The sequence below is a fragment of the Herpailurus yagouaroundi genome, unplaced genomic scaffold, assembly GCF_014898765.1.
Source record: "Herpailurus yagouaroundi ecotype Mexico unplaced genomic scaffold, PumYag 188, whole genome shotgun sequence".
NCBI lineage: Eukaryota > Metazoa > Chordata > Mammalia > Carnivora > Felidae > Herpailurus > Herpailurus yagouaroundi.
The window spans coordinates 36,684,558-36,711,583 of record NW_024412419.1 but is presented as its reverse complement, the minus strand read 5'-3'; the positions used below and the strand labels follow the sequence as shown (position 1 = coordinate 36,711,583).

General features: G+C 46.0%; 1 protein-coding gene across 1 annotated transcript in view; it reads right to left on the bottom strand.

Moving 5' to 3' along the window:
• Positions 1-27,026, bottom strand: part of ACOXL (acyl-CoA oxidase like) — a 347,249-nt gene that overhangs the window by 293,221 nt on the left and 27,002 nt on the right. The window contains 7 exon segments of the mRNA XM_040496721.1: positions 2,616-2,656; positions 2,658-2,689; positions 4,721-4,807; positions 6,454-6,568; positions 11,070-11,168; positions 11,496-11,582; positions 22,226-22,309. Coding sequence (XP_040352655.1) covers positions 2,616-2,656; positions 2,658-2,689; positions 4,721-4,807; positions 6,454-6,568; positions 11,070-11,168; positions 11,496-11,582; positions 22,226-22,309 — 545 coding nt within the window.

The window sequence follows — 27,026 nt, the reverse complement described above, 5'->3', positions numbered from 1 at the left end:
ATCTTTTTTTTTTTTTTTTTTTTTGAGAGAGAGAGAGAGTGAGAGAGCTTAAGTCAGGGAGAGGGGCAGAGGAGGAGAGAGAGAGAGAGAGAGAGAGAGAGAGAGAGAGAGAGAGAGAGAATCTCCAGCAGGGTCCACCCTCAGTGCAGAGCCCGCTTGCAGGGTCAATCCCACAGTCCTGGGATCATGACCCGAGCTGAACTCAAGAGCTGGATGCCCAGGACACTCAACCGACTGAGCCACCCAGGCGCCTCTATCTGTGATCCATTTTGAGTTAATTTTTATATATGGGATGAGATAAGAGTCCAAATTCAGGCTTTTGCATGTGAATACCCAGTTGTCCCCACACTATTTCTTGAAAAGACTATTCTTTCCTCGTTAAATTGTCTTGTCACCCTTGTTGAATATTTATTTCCCATAAATGTAAGAATTTATTCCTTGACTCTCCATTCTACTTCACTGTCTGCATATCTATCCTTATGCCAATACAGTGGTTTTTCTTTTTCTTTTTTGCCTCCCACCTGCTTTCAGGGGGATCCACTATAATAATCACACTGTCTCAATTACTATAGATTTGTAATAAATTTTCAGATCAGAAGTGTGAGTCTCCTACTTTGTTCTTCTTTAGCAAGATTGTTTTGGCTATTCTGAATCTCTTGTGTTGCTGTATAAATTTTAGGATCAGTTTCTCACCGTCTGAAAAAAAAAAGGTAACTGGGGTTTTCATAGGGATTCCAATGAATCTGAACATCTATTTATTGGAATACATTTTATCAACACCCCAAAAATGGGGCTCCTCCTTCAAAATACCTGTGTTGCAACTGCTGTTCTCTGGTATATTAGGGGGCAGTTTAAATACCAATGGAATGGCTTTCAAATCAAATCTTGCTTGGGGCACATGGGTGGCTCCATCGGTTAAGTGTCCTACTCTTGATTTAGGCTCAGGTCATGATCTCATGGTTCGTGGGATCACAATCTGAGTCAAAATCAAGAGTCATCAATCCCTGAGTCGAGTTCCACGTTGACAGCCTGGACCCTGCTTGGGATTCTCTCTCTCTGCCTCTCCCCCACTTGCGTGTGTGCTCTCTCTTGCGTGATCTCCCTCTCTCTCCCTCTCTCCCTCTCTCTCTCTCTCTCTCTCTCTCTCTCTCTGAAAATAAACTGTAAATATAAAATAAAATCTTGCTTATCAAAAAAAATTCTATGTTATTCTCAAACCTTCTACAGATCATGTAGTTCACTATCACTTTTCTTTCTGGTTGAATCTAACTTCCTAATCTCGAGGGCATTGGATGAATGCTAAACCAATGGGTCCAGCTTCTGGCAGACTGGCCAGGCCACTGAGAGCTCATTAGAGTGGGTGAGACATGGGGAGCCCCACATGTGGCTTTCCTTCCCTCTTCCCCATCTCCCAGAGCGGAGTGCGGCTGATAAGTGGCCAGGAAATGTGCAGGCACCTCTGGGGAAGGCTGGCAGTCCTCAGAGCTGCTGTCACGGGCACAGATAGCTCCTGAGGGGGCCTAGGGGTTTCAGCACACATCAGGATCACTGCGAAGATGCTTTTGTTGTTACTATTTTATTTCCTACCACTTCACGGCGGGGGGAGGTGGGTAGTCAACAGAATTTGGTCCTTTTACAGTTTGTTTCCCACACATTTTTCTTAAACTTTTGGCATCTGCTGGCAAGGGCTTGCAGGCAATGAAAAGAAGTGAAGTGTTAAAGAAAAATCTATCATAAAGCAGGGAGACAGCTGATTATGCACAGCTTGATTGATTGCTTTTTCACAGATTTCAATAGCACTGGAGGTCAGGATTTTCATCGGATACATAAAATGCTGTTGAGAAAAATAAAGGTAATCCGTGTTTCTTGGCCTTGGCAAAGCGTAATGTGAACCCCTAGAGCTCCACCCCCAAAGTGCGCCCGAAGAAGAAGCCTTCACCTCATCATTTAACCCACCCCTGACACCAGTGGGATGCTGGGAAATAGTGACACTGAGCATCTCTGACATTATGCATCCAAGTAGTACGGGTTACAACAGCCTATTAAGCTGAAAGGTGGTACCTTATCTCCTGCCACCCGCAAAGAAGACAAACACTACCTGGTGTATAATAGAAAAAAAAATTTTTTTCAAGGAAACAACCTAAATGCCCAACAATAAGGGATGGACTACATAAATCATAGATCACTTATTCAATAGTCTAGCACGGCAGTATTGAAAATGATAATGCGTATATGTAATTACTGTTGCATAAAAACATTTGACATAATGTTAAACAGGAATTAAGAATTATAAAACATAGAATTTATAAGTGGATCTCATGCAGTAAAAATTAAACATACCTCTCTCTGTTGGTACATTAGCATGGAAAAAAAGTCTAGAGTTACACATTAGAGTGTGTGCAACAATCATTAAGTCTGGGTAACAGCATTCTGGGTAATATTCATTTATTTCTATTTTTGTATCCACATTTTCCAGTGGGTAGTCAAGAGACTTCTGGGAGTGGTTCGAAGACGGCCTAGACGTGCAGCCCACGAGACGGAGACACCCGGCCTAGTTTGCGAGAGCAACGAGATCATATACCCAGTCAACCTGAGTTAAAGAGAAAACTACTCACTTATCCAGAAGGTTCTCCCTTGGAATCCGAACCTCGTTGAAATATTAAAATCCCATTATCCACACCACGCAGGCCTAGAGAGAGCAGAAGAGAGCTGCAGGGGGCAAATCCGTGCTAGCATCTGAACCACTACCCCTGCTCCTTCCCAGGCCTGTCTCCACTAAAACTCAAAACCCTTTTTTTCACTCCCAGAATGGCTGATGCTTCCCTATTTGGGGTGGGGGTGGGGATGCTCTCTGTTTTCTTGAGGAGCTGTGCCTTCTGTGCTCCTGGGCTCAGGTGGAGGATCTCGGTGCTGTGACTTGGAAAGGAAGAGCTCTAGGCAACAGAAGGAATGTCAGCCTGAACTCAGAGAAGGCAGAAAAGCCACTTACTCCTCCAGTGATAGAGAAGTCAAATTTTTCCTCTTTCCCAGCGCTTCCTTCCCAGCACAAGGGGTACATGTGTGAAGCCAAGTGTCTAAAAAGACAAGAGAAAATGGCCACAAGAACAGCAGTGGGTGGCTGGGGTGACCCAACTCCCCAGAAGGTTCCTGAAAGCCCCTGGGCCCTTTTCCTAATGATACCTATCAGAGTCTAGGGTCTACTTTTTGTTCATTTTGCACTTAGAAAGATTTAATCTGAAGAGGAAAAAAAGTCTTTACTTAGTAAATGTCTTTATTTAGAACATCACCCCTTGACAAGGACACGATTGCAGGTAGGAGCTTACAAGGAAACCAAAGCAGACTTTCTGAAGTTGCCCGTGTTTTCAATGTCTGGCACCACTTCACAAGAGCTGGGTCGTCTGCTCAAGAGGTGCTTTCAAGGGGCAAGGCCAGCAAGGGCCTCAGTCACCCCTGAGAGATACAATTAGAGCACTCACAACCCCACCCGCCGCCCATTTCAGCAGCCATGGCGGCAGTCAGTAAACACTGACAGGCCAAGGCGAGACTATCCCCTCGACCGAAGGATCGGCTTCTTCTCCCTCTTTTCTTTTTCTTCTTTCCTTTTTCCTTCTCCCCACCTGTTTCTTTGGTTTGGTTTGGCCTTGGCTGTGGACATCCGGTGGAGCCCACGGGTATGGCCTGCTCTCACGAAGTGTTATAAATTGAATTGTGAGCCCCGCCCTCCAAAATCCACACGTTTGAGTTCTAACCCCCAGTACTTAGGAATGTGAGCTTATTTGCAGATAGGGTCTTTACAGAGGTAACGAAGTTAAGAAAAGATCATTAGGGTTGCCCTAATCCAACGGACTGGTGTCCTTATTAAAAGGAGACATCTGAGGGGCGCCTGGGTGGCGCAGTCGGTTAAGCGTCCGACTTCAGCCAGGTCACGATCTCGCGGTCCGTGGGTTCGAGCCCCGCGTCGGGCTCTGGGCTGATGGCTCAGAGCCTGGAGCCTGCTTCCCATTCTGTGTCTCCCTCTCTCTCTGCCCCTCCCCCGTTCATGCTCTGTCTCTCTCTGTCCCCAAAATAAATAAACGTTGAAAAAAAAAATTTAAAAAAAAAGGAGACATCTGAACACAGACACGTGCACGAGAAGGGCGCCATGTAAGCATGGAGACAGCCATGGACAAGCCAAGGAGAGAGGCCTGGCACAGATTCCCCCTCACAGCCCTCAGAAGGAACCAACCCTGCCAGCACCCTGGCCTTGGACTTAGAGCCTCCAGAGCCGTGAGACAATACAGTGCTGTTGTTTAAGCCACTCAGCCTGCGGTACAACAGCCCCAGCAAACCGGGCCAGTCCTTAGGATTCATCAGGGGCCTCCTGGGCACCAACACCAGGCTGTGGCTCAGGGGCAGGAGAGAGAGCACCTCAACCCACCCTCTGAGAGCCCACACATCCAAGAAGAGGAGAGAAGGCAAAATGACCCAGGGCGGAGCTGCCTCGTGACTAGAAAATGCGAGACGCTGGGAGAAAATGAGGCCAGTGCATATTCCTAAATGGCAATCCTCAACATTCCCCAACAGTTCTCACATGAAAGACTCATCGGGCTTCAAAATCAGAGTCTTCTCTGCCTTCACTGTTTTGGTGGATTATTTTAGATTCTCCCTCGGGTTGGGGGAGGGAAGCAGGGAACAGCAAAAGATGCAGATGAGGGTAGGAGAGGGTCACCTGGGGACTCACCTTCTTTGTACATCATATCAACGGCCGTCACTCCTGGGTACAAGCTTCCGTTTTCATCGCGGACAGGAACAATGCAACAGTGGGGCCCTAAGGATGACAAAGAGACAGCGCTAAACTCTCTTTTCAGGGCACTTGCGTGGCTCAGTCAGTTAAGCATCTGACTAGATTTCAGCTCAGGTCACGATCTCATGGTTCAGGGGATCGAACCCCGAATCAGGCTTTGTGCTGCCAGTGCACAATCTGCTTGGGATTCTGTCTCCCTCTCTCTCTGCCCCCCCCCAACCCCCGCTCACTCTCTATCTCTCTCAAAAATAAATAAATAAGCATTAAAAAAGAAATAAAATAAACTCTTTTCTAAAGATATAATTAAAGCTTTATTAATTTCCTGGGACAGTATACAATTGTGTTGATCCTGAAGGTCAGTCAGTTCTATGACTGAATCGTATACAGCAGTCCCCCTGCCTTTGTTCACAGGGATATGTTCCAAGACCCCAGTGAATGCCTGAAACCAGATAGTACCAACCCCATCTATACATGCCATGCGTTTTCCTATACATACATGCCTATGATAATGTTTAATTTAGGAATAAGGCCCAGTAAGAGATTAACAACAATAACTAATAATAAAATAGAACAATTATAACCCTGTGCTATAGTAAGAGTTATGTGGGGGCACCTGGGTGGCTCAGTTAGTTGAACGTCCAACTTCAGCTCAGGTCATGATCTCACAGTTCGTGAGTTCAAGCCCCACATGGGGCTCTCTGCTGTCAGCAGAAAACCCGCTTTAGATCCTCTGTCCCCCTCTCTCTGCCCCTCCCCCACTTGTGCTCTCTCAAAAATAAACATTTTTTAAAAAAATTTTTTTAACGTTTATTTCTTTTTGAGACAGAGAGAGACAGAGCATGAACAGGGGAGGAGCAGAGAGAGAGGGAGACACAGAATCTGAAACAGGCTCCAGGCTCTGAGCTGTCAGCACAGAGTCCGACGCGGGGCTCGAACTCACAGACCGTGAGATCATGACCTGGGCCGAAGTCGGACGCTTAACCAACCAAGCCACCCAGGCGCCCCTAAACATTTTTAAAAAAGAGGTACATGACTGTGCTCTGTCTCAAAATATCTTCTTACATTGCACTCACCCTTCTCTTGATGGTATGAGATGATAAAATGTACAGGGAATGATGTAGCCCCTGGGATGCAGAGAACACTACTACTGACCCTCTGACCGCACGTCAGAAGAAGGATCATCTCTTTCCAGGCTACAGCTGACTGCAGGTAATGGAAACCATGGAAAGCAAAACTGTGGGTAAGCGGGGGGATTACATTGCCAAAATGTAATCATAAATTTTGTCATCGTAGGGGCGCCTGGGTGGCGCAGTCGGTTAAGCGTCCGACTTCAGCCAGGTCACGATCTCGCGGTCCGTGAGTTCGAGCCCCGCGTCGGGCTCTGGGCTGATGGCTAGGAGCCTGGAGCCTGTTTCCGATTCTGTGTCTCCCTCTCTCTCTGCCCCTCCCCCGTTCATGCTCTGTCTCTCTCTGTCCCCAAAATAAATAAACGTTGAAAAAAAAAATTTAAAAAAAAATTTCGTCATCGTAAATATTTAAGAGATAAAGTTGGTACTGAATTTTATACAAGCCAAAAACGGTGCCGTAAAATGCACTTTCAGGGTAAAGCACTTGCTGGAAAATAGTAATCGTAAAGAAAATTATTCTCGCTTTCTGCGCCAGCAACAAACCTTGAGACCTTCCATTTATGATGAGCTGAGCAAACACGGCCGCGTAATTCCCATGCGTCGCGTTTCCGACGAACATCTTCTCAGCATTTTCACACGGCGTGTCAATTACGAACTCCTACACAGAAAAAGCGCGTTCGAGTTTCTGCTTTCTTATGGCTCATTTCAACCCGTTGGCTCAGTGCAGTAAAGACTATGAAATAGAACCACATCATGACCTCACAGCAGAGGAGCAGGCAAAACCCCCCAACCCCTGGTGATATACACTCTCACTCCCAAACACCCCACTGGCAAGGCTCACAGGGAAAGACGGGACATCTAATGACCTGGGACCCCTAGCTGGATGAGTCCACATCTATGTGTTTTATTTTGCCTGCTGGGCATTGCCCCTTCTGGCCAAATGACTTAGTTCCTCATGCCCTCCACTCTTGCCCAGGCCTTAAAAATCCCTGCCTCATTGATATGGGTCTGTTGTTTAAATAGCAACCAACTGAGGACCAAAACCATATGCCTGGCTGTTAGCAAGCCTAATAGACAACGATGACCTATTTCCACCATGGCTTAGAATCTCAGTCCACACAATTCTGATTTTTATAAAAAGAAAAAACCTCATCGGACCCTTAGGATGATTGTTTCAGAACCTGCCCCTCTGTTTGCCTGGTCAATGAAGATAATAATTAAAAGTTCCCCCCAAATGCATAAGCCCTTAAACTGAAGCACTGGTAAATAACTCTCCATCTTATAAGGGAAAGAACCTTACAATATGCCACCCAGTTTGTCTCCACAGCATGACCGGGGATTCCAGCCCCATACAGCCTGAGATAAACTTGGGTCAGAAGAACACACAGGGCTTTGGTTTTCAGGCTCTGCTCAATCTCGGTCTTCTCTTTCCCCCTCTCCAGAAGCCAGTACAGAATCCCAGTGGAAATGCTCCCCTTCACCTCTAATTCTGCCTGCCACCCGAGTTACCCTTCAACCTCTTGCCAAGAAGGGACCGACAATAACTGTCAGCTCTGAATGCGGGGTCCCCGGGACAGGTCGGAGAATCCAGGGGAAACGGCAAAAGGCCAGGATTGCACCTTTCACTGGAGCTGACAGTATCGAAGATGTGGTTGAGCTAAACCAACAAGCGACTGATTGTGTGAAGATTATCTCAGAATTCAGATTTTCAGGTGCATAGACTACACTTTCCCACTGGCCAAGAAATACACTCCTGAAGCCTAAGGAAACATTCTCTGACATATGTTTGCACAGGGAAACTTCTAACATGTGCGAGTGCTTTTTGGAAACGTAAGTGGACAAGCTGAATCTGTTTTTAAGAGAAGTCTCTGGAGACTGCCCTTGTCTTATCAGGTCAGCCAGGACTTCTCAAAGAAAGGAATTATTTGAGGCTGGATGCAGTAACAACAACAACGAAAACACCACACACACACACACACACACACACACACACACACACACACACAAAACATCAAAAAAAAAAAAAACCCCACAAAACCCCATGTGGTGAAGAGGTGCTTACCCCTGGAGGGTAGGAAGAGAAGTAGTAGAATGACCCTGTCCTGGCAGGAAAGATCTGGTGAGCTGGGGAAGAGGCAGGAGGCCATCCATCCCCGTACACATCTGATATACTCTGGGAAAGGAGGTTTGTCACTTCTGGCAAAGACACTTGATTTGGAAAGTTTGCATAAACCAAAATGCTGGCATTAAAGCAGGATCTAAATAATGCACACCATGTGTGTTGGTTCCTACCATAATTAGTTGTTGAAGGCCAACCAGTTGGTCAGTGCTGTAAGCACTAGAACAAAACAAAACAAAACAAAACAAGTCTTTGGCCCGAGAGCTCTTAGCCTCATTCATTTTTGCCATTTAGCGCAAAATGTAAAAATAAACCTCTCTCTGGCTTCTTAATTATCCGTACCACTAACCCAGCCACTGTCCAAAAAAATAAAAATAAGACAGCCAACCCACAGAGAAGAATAACCAAGAATATGTAAGAGATTGGAACAGTCCTTGGGGGGGGAGAGGGCTCATTCGATACGCTCTAGCATTTTAAAAGGGAAACGAGGGGGGAAACACAGAAAGCGATGAGGGAGAAACCCGTCCCCTTGCTCTGTCAGTTCTCAGTGGCTTGAGTTTATGATGGGCTCATTCTCTCTCTCACTCCTACCGGAGGCACAGCGCTCTCCAGAGTGTCCTCATCATTATGATTTCAACTTTGCGGCTCCCCTGCAGGAAGCGGCAGCTGCGGAAGCACACCAGGTAGCTAAATCGTTTATGCTGCTTGGGGAAAAGGGGACCCACACGGGGAAGTGATTTTGGCGGGGAAAAAAAATAATAATTGTAAAAAGAAACCAATAAATAAGAACCCTGGATGCAGTTCCCCCTCCCCCACCACCCCCCGCCCTTTAACAAGAGCAAGGTGACCTCAGTACCATGGTTTAGGGAGAGAAAAAACTGACCGACCTAAAACCCAAAAGATGTTCGGTCAGCATCCCGCCACTGGCAGAGGAGCTCAACTGTTAAGGGCAGTCCCACCCACTTGAACCACACTCGCTCATTAACCACGTACTCAGAGCCCGTTTTTCCTACCCTCTGTGAGCCTCAGTTTCTCTGCCTAGAAAATAGGGACAATAATACCTTCCTATAAAACTATAGGATAGTTAACACAATGTTACATGTAGACTGCTTAGCCTGATGCCTAGCACACATGTGCTACATTACCAGAAGCGGCTTACCATCACGTTTACCGGATGGTTATTGCGAGGGAAGACCGTAAACTAAACAGAAGGGGGTTGACACTGAGCCAGGCACATAGCAAGCATTCAATAACTGTCAGTCCTTATTCTTGCTATGACCTTGGACATCACTGACAATTGTAGAGAACTATCACCTGGGCAGGACAGGATGAACATAGTCCCAAACAACCATCATTTGAATCTGTCATTCTAAACTCTGATCACCTCTATGGGGCTCCTGGGTGGCTCAGTCGGTTACGCGTCCGACTTCAGCTCGGGTCATGATCTCGAGGTTCGGGAGTTCGAGCCCCACGTCGGGCTCTGTGCCGACAGCCAGGGCCTGGAGTCTGCTTCAGATTCTGTGTCTCCCTCTCTCTCTGGCCCTTCCCCTCTCGAGCTCTGTCTCTCACTCTTTCTCTCAAAAATAAATAAACATTTAAAAAAAACGTAAACTCTGATCACCTCTAATTAGCATTTGTGGGCCAGGAAAACCTGCTAACAAAAATTCAGATTCTGAAAGACAAACTCAGAAAAAATGAAGAACAGACTGAGTAGCCATACCTACACTCATGTACCATACTTGCACACATATATTTACCCAAACTCATTTCTAGAAAGAACTCCAAAATTTATGTATTCCTTTGTAGTTCTTAGGAAAGCCCAAAATCAAATAAGAAACTATGAAGGGGAGTGAAATAAATAAATAGTTACTTTCTTTTTTTTTTAATGTTTACTTATTTTTGAGAGAAAGAGACAAAGCATCAGTGGGAGAGGGGCAGAGAGAGAGGGACACACAGAATCAAACGCAGGCTCCAGGCTCCGGGCTGTCAGCACAGGGCCTGACGTGGGGCTCGAACTCGTGAACTGTGAGATGAGATCATGACCTGAGTTGAGAGGAGATCATGACCAGACGCTTAAATGACTGAACCACCCAGGCACCCCAATAGTTACTTTCTTTATTCAGGGGGAGCAGGAACTAAAGAAATAGTGATATCTGTAGATTTATACAGCAGGGTTTTCACCTTGCATCAGTGGAGAGAGATCAATTAGAGAGTCTTTTTAAAAAAAAATTTTTTTTATGTTTATTTACTTTTGAGACAGAGAGAGACAGAGCATGAATGGGGGGAGGGTCAGAGAGAGAGGGAGACACAGAATCAGAAGCAGGCTCCAGGTTCTGAGCCGTCAGCACAGAACCCAACGCGGGGCTCGAACTCACGGACCGCGAGATCACGACCTGAGCCGAAGTCAGATGCTTAACTGACTGAGTCACCCAGGCACCCCTAGAGAGTCTTGATGAACTGTTTTTTATAAATGAGAATGGAAGGAAAACCAATAAAGTTCATCACATACAGCAAACATAGTAAAAGTTAAGACCGTTTTGTGAAATTCTGTTTTGGTTGCCATGTGAATTCTCACGCAGGTCACGGTTAAAAACACGGCCTAATGCCAGTAATGAGGGCGTGGCTCCCAGTAAGGATGCCCCAGCCCACACAGCAGCCTCCTGCCACACCGGGCAAAGGGGAGTGCAGACAAAAGCGTCTCGTCCAGTCATTTACCTGCTGCTTTCGGGAAGGATGACAAAATGGCTCCAGTACTGTTCTCACAGAGTTGTCACAAGGCATCCAATTAATGAGTGCATGTGGAGAACGTGGAGCGGCGCCCACACATAGTGGGTGCCGTGAATGTGTTGGCCGATATTGGACACGTGAAAGCTGAGCGTATGCCCACCTCCACTGAAGTACTTACCCATTTGTTCGAATCTGAGCACCTCGGGCCAGACAGCACACACAGAGGATATGAGATTGGCCTCAGGAAGGAGAGTCCTGTTCTGAACAGGTCTCCTGCCACCCTGAACTGCAGAACAATGGGCAGAATCCTCACCTGCACAGAGAGGTCAAAGGTGGCTTGGGTCTGGATCCCTCTCACGTCGCTCCCGCGGCCCCTCTCGGTCACTGCGAACATCCCAGTGTATTTCTGCCCCTGGAGTTTACCAGACAGTATAAGGGCATTAGCTAGTCAGGTGGTTGCTCTAATGGAGACTTCTCTGATAATCAAGAGTATGAGTGAGAGGGGAAGAGGTGAATTGGAGAGAATTGTAAGAATTCAGCCCGGCAGCAGCTAATGTGATAACAATACGACAATTTTTATTAGAAGCTCGTCTTAAAATTCTCATTCTGAACAAGATTCTTGCCGCCACCCATTCTCTGATTTCTTTTCTTGTTCTGCAAACATGCACACGCACACATCTAGCTACTGTGAACTTTTAAGGCTCTCCACGGAAGACATCTATTGAGGTACGTGCCATACCTGGAGTGGCTGAAGCCACTTAGTCACATGTCCCGGGCTTCCAAGATTCCTGACTGTGCCACCAAATAGCCAGTAAATTATTCCACGCTGAAAACAAGCACGACATCGGCCATTGTTAGCAACAGTCAACAACTTAATGACAACGAAACCCCTGGTCAAGGGCCACTCAGGGAGCGTCTGTTCAGCTCATCAAGCCTTACGTAAGCCCCACCAGCAGCAAGGCATCCATGCCCTTCCTTTCATTGCCTGGGAAGCTCCAGTCCCTGTCAGCAGACATAGCCCATGGTTCTGTCACTTGGAGAGGAGGACCCAGCACCACAAAGTGTCAGTTCTCTATCCTCAGGGCTGCCCAGTTCAGCCCATCAAATGACTCTTTTTTTCTTCTTTCACTTTCCTTTCTTTCATTTCATCATGGTGAGTATACTTTCTAATCCCCATTCCCTATTTCCCTTAACTCCCCACCCTTCTCCCCTCTGGTAACTATCAGTTTGTTCTCTATAGTTAGGAGTCTGTTTCTTGGTTTGTCCTCTCTTTTCTCTCTCTTTCTTTCCCTTTGCTCATTTATTTCTTAAATTCCACATATAAGTGATGTCATATGGTATTTGTCTTTCTCTGACTTATTTCGCTTAGCGTTACCCTCTCTAGCTCTATCCATGGGGTTGCAAATGCAAGATTTCATCCTTTTTTATTGCTGAATAATATTCCATTATGTATATATACCACATCTTCTTTATCCCTTCATCTTTGGTGGGCACTTGAGCTGCTTCCGTAGTTTGGCTATCGTGAATAATGCTGCAATAAATATAAGGGAGTACGTATCCCTTTGAATTACTGTTTTGGTATTCTTTGGGTAAATGCCTGGTAGTACAATTCCTGGAGAGTACGGTAGTTTTATTTTTAATTATTTTTTTAAGTTTATTTATTTTTGAGAGAGAGAGAGAGATAGAGCATGTGCCAGCAAGGGGCAGAGAGAGACACACACACAGAATCCGAAGCAGGCTCTAGGCTCTGAGCTGTCAGCACAGAGCCTGACGCAGGGCTCAAACTCATGACCCGTGAGATAATGACCTGAGCCTAAGTCGGACCTCAACCGACTGAGCCACCCAGGTGCCCCCAGGGTAGTTCTATTTTTAACCTTTTGAGGAACTTCCAGCCTGTTTTCCACAGTGGCTGCACCACTTTGCATTCACACCAACGGTACAGGAAGGTTCCTTTTTCTCCACATCCTAACACTTGTTTCTTGTGGTTTTGATTTTACCCATTCTGACAGGTGTGAGGTGATATCTCATTACACTTTTGATTTCCATTTCCCTGATGATGAGTGATGTTGAGCCCCTTTTCATGTGTCTGTTGGCCATCTGTGTGTCTTCTTTAGAAATGTCTGTTCGTGTCTTCTGCCCGTTTTTTAATTGGATTATTTGTTTTTTGGGTATTGAGTTGTATCAGTTCTTTCTATATTTTGGACACTAATCCTTTATTGAAGATGTCATTTGCAAATATCTTTTCCCATTCAGTAGGTTGACTTTAGTTTTGTTGATTGTTCCTTTGTTAACTGTGCAGAAACATTCTGTTTTGATGTTTTCCCAATAGTTCATTTTTGCTTTTATTTCCTTTTCCTCAGGAGACGTCGCTAGAAAAACGTTGTCCCAGCAAATGTCAGAGAGATTACTGCCTGTGCTCTCTTCTAGGATTTTTATGGTTTCGGTTCTCACATTTAGGTCTCTAATCCATTTTGAGTTTACTTTTGTGTATGGTGAAATCAGGTGGTCCAGTTTGATTCTTTTCCATGTTGCTGTCCAGTTTTCCGACCACCATTTGTTGCAGAGACTTTTTCCCATTGTATATTCACTCCTCCTTTGTCAAAGATTAACTGACCGTATAATTGTGGGTTTATTTTGGGGTTTTCTGTTCAAGTCCATTGACCTACATCTCTATCTTTGTGCCAGTACCATACTGTTTTAATTACTATCGCTTTGTGATATAACTTGAAACCTGGAATTATGACACCACCAGTTTTGTCTGTCTTTCAAACGACCCTTCTGAATGTTCAGTCTGCCTTGTCTGCTCAAGGGCTAGCTTAGTGCCTGGTATGTAGAAGATGTGCAACAAAGTATTTGTGCACTGACCCCAGGCACTGGCCCAGCCTGCAGAGGTGAGCCCGGCCATGAGCAACAGGAAAGCTGATGGAAGATGCAATGCTGCAGAACGAGCAGGAACTCAGCCTGGGATGAGATGAGAGAGCTTGGGCTCAAAGCCCAGCTCTGTTACCCACTGGCTGTGGGACCTTGGACGAATAGCAATCCTTATTCCCACTTCCGACGAAAGCAGTGAGCGATGAGCGCCCCCACTCTTACTGAGCCCTCAGCCTTCCGAGCACTGAGCTTCACACACACAAGCTCGCTGATTCCCACAACCACCCTGGGAAAAACACATTATCACCCCCACGTGACAGATAAGGACACTGAGCTTCCAGAGAGGGGACTGGCCAGCCCAAGGCTGCACCCTGAGATGGCGAGCAGGGCTGGGGTGCCCACCCAAGCTGCCTCATGCCTAATAGCACTTCCTAAGGTTGCTGCGAGAATTCAGTGACGGTCAACTGCCAAGTACTTTGGTTGTTTACAAACCCTGGGAAAGTGTTGCTGGCAAGAAGGAAGTGAAGGAGGGGAAAGATGAGGAGGAAGATGAGAAGGAAGGGTGACTGGAGTGAGGCCATTTGAAGGGAGCAGGGGACTGATGACAAAGACAGAAGAGCTCAGACAATGGCTGTGTTTGCAGGTTAGCACGCCTTCTCCTGCCCCAACCACACAGCCCCGGCTTTCCTCTGGGGAGCCCTCCTCCCCCACAATCAGTCCAAGTGGTTTGTGGCTGATGTTGACCTCCACCCCCAGCTCTAGGATAAGCCTGGGACCCAGGACTGGCCAATCTGCATAATATCATGGCCCTACGGGATGGCTTCAGCATAGACCCATGATCTGGATGGATCCAACCAGAGTGGGCTCTGGGACACACGGGTGAGCTAGTAGAGAAAAGCAGCTCTCTCTTTTTCAATGCAACGGACCTGGAAGAACGGAGGCCCAGTGCCGCTGGCCGCTCTTGCCTTCGCAAGAACTGGTATATGAAACCAACACATGGGGTCAAGGTGGGGAGAAGGAGAAAAGCAGAGACATGAGAGAGACCAGGTGCCACACGTCCACACCTGAACCCTGATGCACTCTGGACTCTTCAAATACAGCAGCCCCTAGGTACCTTTTCTTCCTGGGGGTCGCTATAATTGAATGAGCCTTAGCAGACAAAGTAACCCCAGGGAAGACCTTGTAGGAAGGGAAATGGTGGGAACAGAATCTTGAGATGCTCCTGTCCGGGAACTGGCACCAGCCTCGGGCGAGAAGTAGTCCCTGTCCTCCACGTGCATGGTCAGCCTGGCACTCGCTGTCTTAAAGGCACTTCAGCTTTAACTGCCTGACCAGCTGAAATGCTCTGACATCATGACAGACAAATGTCAGTAATAGCATCTGACATATGGAGTGCTTTCATTTGGAGAAGCATAAAGTGTCCTCAGAAACGCTCAACACTCTGATGACTCAGCACCCCCTCCACAGAACCATTGTAATACACTGCTAATTCCAGCCTGGAAAGATGCAATCAACCCAAATAGTAATGTTTCCCCCATAAGCCATCTTGGAAATCAAGTTAAAGGAAAGTGTTTTTCTAAAACGAAAACAGATTGAATTCTCTACCCCTAAATCTCTCTGGCGGGTGGCTAATGCATTCTTTACAAATATAGTCCTTTTCTAGATTTTATTTTTTTTTTAATTTTTTTTTCAACGTTTATTTATTTTTGGGACAGAGAGAGACAGAGCATGAACGGGGGAGGGGCAGAGAGAGAGGGAGACACAGAATCGGAAACAGGCTCCAGGCTCTGAGCCATCAGCCCAGAGCCCGACGCGGGGCTCGAACTCACGGACCGCGAGATCGTGACCTGGCTGAAGTCGGACGCTTAACCGACTGCGCCACCCAGGCGCCCCCTTTTCTAGATTTTAAATCCTTTCCTCCTCTTTAGAAAAGGGAGGTGGGGCGAATATTTCATCCACATGTTGAAAACCTCCATTCATTAAATGCCATTAGTAGGAGCACTGGGCTGGTGAATGAAACCTGCAGGTTTGCAGAAACCGCAGCAGTTAACAGAGGCGGTGTCTGCATGACCCCAATCCACACAGTCACTTAAAATGGGGGGATTTTCCCTCATGAGCTGGACAGTGTGTTCCCAAAGCCACATTCTCTGAAACGCAGATAATCTGACCAAATGGGGCCGACGCAGGGGGAGCACCTGAGCATTCTATGCAGATGACTCCCTGGCCTAACATAAGCTTTCAGCAGGTGCCTCTCGTGAGTGGCAAGGATCCCAGCCCAGCCGGCAAGGAGGTGCCCACGCTGCGGCCACTGAGGTGAGTCCAAGAGCAGTGGTCAGACTGCGGTGGTGAAGGGGGTGAGAAGCAGAGGCAATCAAGGTAGATTCTGGAGACAGAGCTGATGGGTTGGATTTGGGAGAAGAAGGCAAGAGAGGGCTCCAGGTGACACCTGGGTTTTTGTCCCGAGTCTCCAGACGGATGGAGGCCCATTGCAGGGGTGGGGGATGCTCGCAGGAGCAGCCAGAGAGAAGGGAATGGATTCGCTAAGACAAGGACACAGAGATTGAATGAAGAAGGGCACTAAGCCATCATGAGGGCACAGGGCAAAGTGTCCTTCTCAGAGAGCAGTGTCCACTGCTATCATCGTGCCCTGTGGGCACCCTGGCCTCCAGTCCACCTCGGTGGACAGGACCCAAAGAATTCCGTTTGTTCTGAGAAGACCGAAGACAGCAGTGGTAAGGAAATGAGGAAAAGGGGAGGACACCTAACAAAAACTCTAAATGTGCGCGCACCTTGTGTTGTCTGGGAAAGCTCCCTCTTCTCCTTTCTCACTTATCTGGAGGAGGAAAAGGACAGCTACATCAGGGGCATGAGGTCATGACCACAACTTGTCCAGTGACGGCTGGCAGTAGCCTCTGGAGGCCACAACCAGAGCTTCCTGGGAGCTGGGAACTGCGTTCAAGACAGGCCGACAGGGTTCCAGAAGGGGGCTTCTTAACTTCCAAACGATGACTAGCAAGAAGTATAATCCCACCATGGCAGGGAAAGCTGGTGGGCTGGAGCTGGAATGCAGATCGATTCACCTCAATCCACCAACGGAGCCACTACCTAGAAGACTGCCCGGAAGGGCTCTGGACCACATCCTTTTTTTTGGGGGGGATGTGGTCACCACCCCCATTACAGTCTACCCTGATTACAGTCACCACCACTTATCGAGCTCCTGCTACATGCAAGCCATGGCATGGAGCTCCTCATAGGCATCATCAATTTGAATCTGAACACAGCCTATGAATGGGCATTAGCAGGACCATCTTCACAGGAGAGAAAACCAAGGTCACCCATCATGAACTTAGATGTAGAAGGAGTATGCGTGAAGTGTGACGGAGAGGTCCCAGAGACAGAAGGTAAACCCACGTCATTCTGACTGTCTCCGTGCCACGACAGACCAGGCAGGTTTGTCATGCAGGCCAGGAAGTCTGCCAGTGCCACAGCTGTGATTAGGCCAGGCCCTTCCTACACAGTATTCCAACAGTGGTTCTCCTAAAGAACCTTCGAGTGCATTTAGAGTCTTTTCGTTCCAAGAGCAAATGAGGCACTGCAGGTGTTTTTTCAGACAATGGTGACCCCAGAAAGGATAATGCTATGCGGACAGCATTAGGTTCTCCCCAGAATTCATGTGCTGAAGCCTTAATCCTCAATGTGATGGTAGAAGGATATGGGGTCTTTGGGAACCAATTAAGTTTAAATGAGGTCATGACAGTGGGGCCTTCATGATGGGATTAATGCCCTTATAAGTGATACCAGAGAGTGTTCTCTCTCTCTCTCTGCCCAGTTCCAATGTGAAGACAGCAAGAAGGCAGCCATCTATAGGGAGAGAGTCCTCACCAGGAATTGAATCAGCTGGACCTTGATCTTGCCAGCCTCCAGAACTGTGAGAAAATAAATTTCCGTGGTTTAAGCCACACGATCTATATATTTTATGAAGGCAGCCCAAGCAAACTAAGACAGATAGTGGGCTGGTTCAAATAAGGAAGAAGGGGAACAGTCGTGGGGAAGAAGAAAAGGCAGCATGTCATATTTCTTTGGGCCCTAGAATCCTTCCAGACTGCATCAGTGTGTCTGGTACAAGACCTTGGGCTGGCTCCCAAGCTAAAGCAGGGATTCAAAGCCCTGAGTAAAGGAAGTCTTTCCCTGGCGCCTCTCACTTTCCCACCCCCCTCGCTGTGAGTCGCTCTCAGAACCAGCCTTGACCCTGCCAACACTTGGCTGTGTTAGTCCAACTATGTTTGTCCAAAGCGCTCAAGGACACCCACAGCCTTTAGATAGCACAGACATGGAGGGAGAGAGAAAAGGGGCCCAGGCCTGGGGGCACAGATGACTTAGATGAACTGACACTGACACGTCCTTGACATCAAGTTGACAGCCAGCTCATGGGAAGGTGTAAAAGGAAAGCAGGCAGAGGCCAGCAGCTGCCCTTGGGCTGGCCGTGAGATCTGGGGATGCCCTGACCAGCCCAGGGCTCACAGGAATTGTATTCCCAGCACATCACATCTCCCTCCACTGCCCACAGGAAAGACAGCCTTGGCCCTTTTGTGCTAGGCTCAGGGGCACAGTCTACATGTTCCTCTAGCTGTCTGGGAGATCCAAGCACAAGAAAAACAAGTCCATTGCAATGACTGATGTGTGGGAAGGCAAACAGGGTTAATGGTAACTTTTGTTAAATTTTTAATGTTTCGTTTTTATTGTGGTACAATGCATTTAAAATAAAGTTTGCATTTTAGCCATTTTTAAGTATACAGTTCAGCGGTATTAATTAGATTCACACTGTTGTGCAACCATTGCCACTATCTACCTCCATAACTTTTCATCACCCCAAACAAAAACTCTGTGCCAATGAACTCCCCATTTTCCTGTTCCTCCGGCCTCCGGTAACCCATGATCTACTTTCTGTCTCTGTGAATTTGCCTATTCAAGAATCTTCATGTGAGGGGCGCCTGGGTGGCTCAGTCAGTTAAGCATCCGACTTCGGCTCAGGTCACGATCTCGCGGTCCATGAGTTCAAGCCCCGCGTCGGGCTCTGTGCTGACTGCTCAGAGCCTGGAGCCTGTTTCAGATTCTGTGTCTCCCTCTCTCTCTGACCCTCCCCCGTTCATGCTCTGTCTCTCTCTGTCTCAAAAATAAATAAACATTAAGAAAAAATTAAAAAAAAAAAAAAGAATCTTCATGTGAGTGGAACCATCCAATATTTGTCCAGTTGTGTCTGGCTCCACGTAGCATCATGTTTTCAAAGTTCATCCAGGTTGTAACATGGACCAGAAGTTCATCCCTTTTTATGGCTGAATAATATGCCGTCGTGTGCATGGGCCACATTTTGTCTATCCATCCATGTGATGACAGACATTTGGTTTGTTTCCACCCTTTTAGCTGCTGTGAATAATGTTGTGATGAACCCCGGCATACAAGTATCTGTTGGAGTCCCTGCTTTCGATTCTTTAGGGTGTATACCTAGGAATGGGTTTCCTGAGTCATGTGATAATTCTATATGTAACCCTTCCGGTAACCGTTTTGATTCTATGTATTCTGTATTCCTTTCATTCTCATGTCCTGATAATATATAACAAGAACGTAGGGGATGAGCTTCTTCAAGAAGTTTGCCCTCTAGTGGTGCTAAGAGACCTACAGCAATTAGACACACAGATAAATGGGTAAGTTCAAAGCGGGCACATGCTGTGATAGAAAACTGTAAGGTACAAAGGTATGAAGACAGATGACCACAAGTAGAGGGAATTAAACTGCAGGCTTGAAGGGAGCTTCCCTGCATGGAGGACACGTGGGCTGGGGCTTGAAGAAGGAGCAGGTGTCAGGCAGGTGAAGGAGGGGAAAAAATCTATTCTAGGTGGTAGCAAGAGTGGTCCAAAGGTGGGTGACAGGAACAAAAGAATGTCAGGTCTCCTAGGGAGGAGGACAAAGTGATACAGCAGGTGTCTGGAGAAGTGAGTAGGGTCAAACCACATAAGGATCCGTGGGCCACATTAAAAATAGGAGGGCTTCTCTAAAGCCTAAGGGGAAGGAGTTTTAAGCAGAGGAGTGGCATGATACGAGAAGCATTTCTAAAGACCTATTTCTTTAAATCTATGCAAATTTTCATCTAGGATACTCAGGAACCAAACTTTTGTGTGTGTTCATTCTATTTATTTGTGAGAGAAAAGAGAGTATGAGCAGGGAGGGGCAGAAAAAGAGGGAGGCAGAACCCCAGGCAGGCTCCGCACTGTCAGCACAGAGCCTGATGCGGGGCTCAAACCCACAGACCATGAGATTATGACCTGAGCCGAAATCAAGAGCCGGACGCTTAACCAATTGAGCCACCCAGGCACCCCAGGAGTAAAACTTTTTTAAAAACCTTTTGTTTTGGAAAAATTTAACCAAAATACAAGAGTATAATGAACTCAACAATGACCAGCTTGTGGTCCATTTTGCTGTGTCTTTTCCCCGATCCACTTTCCCATGCTACACCCCAGGTAATCCTGAAGTTTACATCCTGTCATTCCATCCCTAAATATATCCCATACACCTGTAAAAGGGACTCCTTCTGAAAATGTAACCCTAAAACCATTACCCCACCTAAAAATATAATAATAATAATTCTTTAATATCACCAAATATCCAAAGTTCAAATTTCCCCCACTGACACATAGTTTTGTTTTTCGGGTTTTTTTTTTTTTTAGTTTGTTTGAACCAGAATCCAGAAAACGTCCACACATTGCAAGTGGTTGAAATGTTTCTTAAACTGCAGGCTGCCTCTCCCTTAGTTATTCAAACATCCCCTGTGCAATTCTATGCACTAGGATCCGTGCAAGACCCTAAAGTTGCCAAGGAGAGGGCTCCCCACCTAGAATGCTGGAATTGATGGTGATTTCTGCACGGTCACCCCTCACCACAGGCTTGCTGAAAAGAAGGCCGGTAGGGAGAAATACGGTAAAAACACAAAGTGAGGATCTTGAGTCTAGACCAGGGTCCCCTAGTATTTCTGAGAGGGAAATTCATCCGTTGTATCTCAGCTGGATTTCTTCCTTCTGGAAGAAACAGCCAACCCATCCAGGAGGGAAGAGACCCTGCCTGGCTGAAATCACAGGGAAGCCATTCTCCCCCAAAGGGCCTAATGGTGGGTGCCTTCACCACAGATGGCACTCACAAATTTCTTTGTTTTTAATTCCTACCCATTTTTAGGGGCATCGGGCTAGCTCAGTCAAAGAACACGCGACTCTTGATCTCGGAGTTGTGCGTTCAAGTCCCATGTCGGGTGTAGCGATTACTTTAAAACATAAAAATCTAAAAAACAAAAAATACAAATAACACAGTTCCTACCCATTTTTTAAATGTCTACACTGCAAAACAAAAATAACTGCCATTTTGGACTCACCAACGATTGACTTGGCTTCCTCTCTGTTCATTCTCTCTTCGTGTTCTAGTTATTTCTCCCCTTTGGGGACATCAGGACTGAATTTCTGGATGCAGGGACCTATTTTGAGGCGCAGTGGTGTCCAGGGAGGGAAAGGAGAGCATATACATATGCCACACAGATGACCCTCCGCTGGGGACTTCGGGGTACAAGAGGAGCCACAACCCTCACACTTCATGCGTTATTCTGTTCACCTTGGTGACCTGGGGACGTGCAAAGCAAGCCCACAGTGCAATGCCATTTTATTGCCCATTTGACCAGCAAAAATGGAGAAGCCTAAGAATTCCAAGTGTTGTAGTATATTCACACAAAGGAATAGGAAAAACGGATGAACTTCCATCTGTATATCATTCTCAAAATGGCCAAACTATAGAGACAGAGATTAGATTAGTAGTAGCCAAAGGACAGGGAGGGGGTGGAGACTGGGTGCAACCACAAACGGGTAGCACTAGACGTTTCTTTGTGGTCATGAAACAGTTCTAGATCTTGATTGGGGTGGAGGTGGTTGCATGAATCCACATATGGGACCAAACTGCATAGAACTACACACACACACACACACACACACACACACACACACACACACAGGGTACATAAAAGCTAGTGAAATCTGAATAAGGTCTGTAGTCTAATACTGTACTAGTAGAGTACTGTAGCAGGGTTGATTTCCTGGTTTTACATTGTCCTAAAAGCTAAAGAAGATGTCACCACCGAGGGAAACTGGGTGAAGAGTTCATTTAACTCTCTTCTATTTTTGTAACTTCCTGTGAGCATTATTATTTCAAAATAAAAAGATTAAAAAAAAAAAACAAATACGAATGCAGTGGCATGTTATAATACGGATCGATCTTAGTGATAATATTTAAGTGAAGAATCACAAATGATTATGAAAATTTAGCTTTATAACGGGTGAAAATGATTGACACGGTGCAATAAAACTAAACAAACAAACACGAAAGAAAAAACAAATACAAGGTTGAATATAATGGGTAGAGAGGAATCAGGGCGATGGGTCGTAAGGCGTACCATGTTGCATCTATTCCAGCGAATAGACTGATACCTGTAGGGTTCCACTTTGTACCCCTTGCTGTTCAAAACTAGGTTATCAGCTCACCAAGGGTGGGGTGCCCAGAGCCTCTCACCTTTACTCCTGTGGCCATGTCCGCCATGGAGAGGACTTCTCCTATGGCCAGGCTCCGACTGACAAAATTCTTTGTGTTCTCTGCCTGAAAACATGACAGACCCAACGTCAAGGTTTCCTTATGGTTTGAAATTAAGTAAAGTAACATGTTAATTGAGTTTAGTATTTTTTATAATAAACGTTATGTTACTTTCATAATAAAAATTCAACACAATGAAAGCAAATTTTAAATTAAGAATACTTCCCATGACCCTACTGAAATAAATGTGTTCGTGCAATGTCTTAATGTGGCCATCTGGTCTCTGACACATCAGAGGAGAGTCGACTGCACCCGCGTGGAGGCCAGGCTCCTGGCAGACTGCCCTGGGGCCTCGTGCTGCCTTGACCAAGTTTGTCCCTCGCGGCTCCCAGGAGCCTGAAACCCCCCACGCTTCTGCCTAGCAACGCAGGGCGCCACGGCCTCTTGGAGCCAAGGGACATTCCCACCAACAGGGGACGCCTGGCTCGGATCCTCGTGACAACCTTGATCTGAAGACAGAGGATCCGGAAGGTTTGGGAACACTGTGGACACAGAGAAAGCAATATTCTTCACTTTCCTTTCTAGATCTTCTCAGGGCTTTGATAAATAAAACACAATGAGGTCCCGGTCCCCCTTCACTGCCCTCCTCTCTCTCGCTGTACACAACAGCCACAAATCCCAAAGTTCCACGAACACACTTCACCAGTGAGATAGGAGACAGGGCAGAACCCCTGTCGCTGTTTTATTTTTAAAATTCACGGGGCACCTGGGTGGCTCAGTGGGTTAAGCGCCAGACTCTTGGTTTCTGCTCAGATCATGAACTCGAGGTTTGTAATGAGTTCGAGCCCCGCATGGGCTCTGTGCTGACAGCCCAGGGCTCGCTTGGGATTCTGTCTCCCTCTCTCTCTCTCTGCCCCTCCCTTGCTTGCTCAATCTCTCTCTCTCAAAATAAGTAAAAATAAACTCTAAAAAAATTCAGAAGCAGGCAGCATTTCCTTAGACGGTGGTGGGCCCCTGGGTGTGCAAATCGCAATTATCCATTGTTGGAATTCATGCTAGCCTTCCTTAATTCTCCAGTCTCTCCTGAGACCCAACCAACAGCGCTGGAGTTTGTTGCTTATTGTGTACATGTGTGTATACACGTGTGGTGTGTGCGCCTGTGTGGACATGTGCCTGAAAACTGCCCCACCAGCATCAGGATGGTAACCAACCTTCCCAGGGTGACTCTCAGTTTCCACAACGACTTACACTTTTTCCCTAGAATACACTAGGTTTTCCCCTCTTGTAGCTTTCTGCAATGTTTCCCTCGAGCATTATTAATTTTATCAAACAGCAAAACTGTCAAGATTTATGACTCTCACACTGGCTCCAACCCAGTGCATCTTGTATTGATTAGGTCTTAAAATATCTCCAGGCTCGAGCATGAACCATTGCACGGCTCCAGCTTCAGCTCACACTGGAGAGTTAGTTACCAGCAAATAAGAAATTAAAAAACAAAAAAACAAACAAAAAAAAAAAACTGTGGCAGGGATTTGTGGACTTTCTCTAAGGGCCCATGTGTCCTCCGTCCTGTGGATCTTCACAACTCTCCGTAAGAGGCTAAGAAGGACAGGAAGTACAGAGCTCATGTCACAGAGAGAAAAGTCCGGGCTCAGGAGATCAAAAGACTCGTCCAACCAGGGTCACCTAGTAAGTGGGAAAGCAAGGGCCAGAGACAAGATCTTCAGATTCCCCATGTGAACATCTGGTGCCCACCCCTCACTATTAAGCTTACAGAAGCCCCAGGACCCGGGTGGCCCAGACTTTACTGCCAGCGCACCCCTATTCTATAGCACGAGCATTATCCCCAGAGAGCACCTCACATGCCCAGGTGATCTTTCTGAGAGTCACCCCACCCTACATCATTACAACAAACCCTTCCTCACATTAACCCGCCTGCTCTATTTTAGCCAAACCTAAACCATCAGGAGTAAGTAAATCCCTCAGAATCTCCGACTCTTCACAGTTTTCTTCATAGTTCATTCCCTCCATTTATACTGTTGATGCAAGAGCATGCCTTTGTCATTAGCGCTGTCCAAGTGGTCATCTATACTCACGAGTTCGAAATCAATTCAATCACGTTTGCTAAAGAATCAACCCCAAACTCAGCCATCTTAGTGCATTCTGAATTATTTATGATGATTGTTTTCCTTCCCCAGTCTCTGCATGAGTCAGCAATCTTTGTTATTAGATCTGATGGGCAATGCCAATAGCAGTTTGCCATTAATCCTGTGATGGTGATTTAAGCATTCATTTGGATTGGTCTATTTTAAGACGTCAGGAAAAGCTCCAGAACTAAGACTAGGCTTAATTTGATGGACTGCCTCACTGGCATATATTTTAAACATCTTTTCCACACATAAACTCTTTCTTTTCTTCCATTCTTTCATTTCTGATTCATTTATTATTCTTAATTAAAGAATGTCTAATACAGACAAGGCCCCCCTCTCATCCGACTGACAACATAATGTTGTCTGTACTGATAATGATCAATAAATAATCAACATGTGGGGCACCCAGGTGGCTCTGTCAGTTGAGCATCCAACTCTTGATCTTGACTCAGGTCATGTCTCACGGTTTGTGGGTTCAAGCCCCATGTTGGGCTCTGCGCTGACAGTGTGGAGCCTATTTACGTTTCTGCATAATAGATGGTCTCAAATGGAAGGAAGGTAGTTTCCCCTAAAATATTCCCCATTTCTTTGTAGAGCACTTGATGTATCAGACCTTTGTGATGCAATATTCTGTTGTAAATCAAGTTCCACAAAAATGTACATTTTTGGTTTTAGAAGTCCAGACAGTCTCCAAAGACATATTTTCTTCTTCAACTAAAATCAGCTTGATTCAGCACTGCTTGAGCTGTCTTTTCTCTGATATTAAAAGACCCTCACCACCCCCTTTATAATGCATCTGCAACCCCAGTTAGGTGCCCAGACAAGGGTACTGGACAGAAAGAGGTTCCTGACATCAGTTTTCTATTATCAGTGCCCAAACTGGTATATTTGCTGCTTCTACCTTCTGGTTTCAATTTTCTATTTTAGTTATGTCTTCTCGGTCTTGTTGAATACATGTCCTTTTTTATAATTAGCCTTGAATTGTTTTAGAAAGAGAAAGAGCTAGAGTAAAATACACAAACAAAATAAATAAATGGGCTTCAGGGATTCAGTCATCCGGGGCCTGCTCTCAATGCGACTCTTGCCTACTGGGCTAACTGGTCCTCGGCCCTCCCTTGAAAAGAGATCCCAAGTCTGGCCACTTCTTAACATCTCCCATCACCATCTTGTGCCTGGACTGTCGTAAAAGCCCCTCAGCTGGCCTCCCTGCTTCTACTCTGCTCCAAACTTCAGACGTTATGATATTTTTTTTATTATTAAGGTAAAATTTACATATAGTGAAATGCCCAGAGCTTGAGCACATGAGTTCTGGTCAGTTATCTACCTATATAACCATCATGCCAATTAAGATTACAGAATGTTTCCATCTGCCCCAGAAAGAGCCCTCGTGCCCCTTTTCAGAGTCCCTACCCCTACAGGCAACCACTGTTCTCATGTTATTATCTATTAACCTTGCCTGTTGTTTAATTTACATAAGTTGAATCATACAGGATGTAACTTTTTTGTGTCTGTCTTCTTTCATGTAAATAAGGCATCTGTGTTTGCGTGTCAGTAGTTCTTTTTAGGACTCAGTAGTTTTCCATCTATGAATATGCCACAGTTTGTCCAATCTCCTATTGATGAACATTTGTGTTTCTTCCAGTTTGGGGTTATTCAAACTGTAAAAGTCTTGTAGAAGTCTTTTTGTAGACATATGTTCCCATTTCTTTTGTCAATTCCCAGGAACGCAATCGCCAGGTTAAAGGGTAGGTTTGTGTTTAGCATTGTAAATAGCTGCCAAACGGTTTTTCAAAAACGGTTATACCATTTTACACTGCTATCAACAACATAGGAGACGTCTGGTTTCGGCACATCCTCATCGGTACTATGCAGCTTTTCCATTTTTAGCTCTTCTGGAGGGAATGAAATGTCATCACAGTATGGTTTAAATATGCATTTCTCAGATGACTACAGATCCTAAGCGTATCTGTACACGCTTATTGGCCATTTGTATACTTCCATAAAGTGTCTATTCAAGTCCTTTGACCATTTTTTAAATTGGGTTATCTGGGAGAGCCTGGGTGCCTCAGCTGGTTAAGCATCCGACTTCAGCTCAGCTCATGAACTCACAGTTTGTGAGTTCGAGCCCCGGGTCAGGATCTGTGTTGACAATGAGGAGCCTGCTTAGGATTCTCTGTCTTCTTCTCTCTCTGCCCCTCCCCTGCTGTGTCTTGAACTCACAAACCTCAAGATCATGACCTGAGGCAAAGTCAGACACTTAACTGACTAAGCCACCCAGGTGCCCCAAAAACAGCAAACATTTTGAAATTATCAGGTTATATCTCCTTTGTTCCCATAATAAAATCATAAAAATGCCCTTCTATTCTCAGTACCATTCTATCTTCAGGAGTTCCCAACGCTAGAACTGATTCACTAAACAAATATTTATTGAACATCTCATATGTGTCATGTCCTGAACTAGGTCCTGGAAATGTGACCATAAATAAGACCAATCTCTGCTGTCTGAAAATTTACATAGTTGGGGCACCTGCGTGGTTTCCCTGGTTAAGCATCTGACTTCAGCTCAGGTCATGATCTCACGGTTCATGAGTTCGAGCTCCACGCCAGGCTCTGTGTTGACAGCTCAGAGCCTG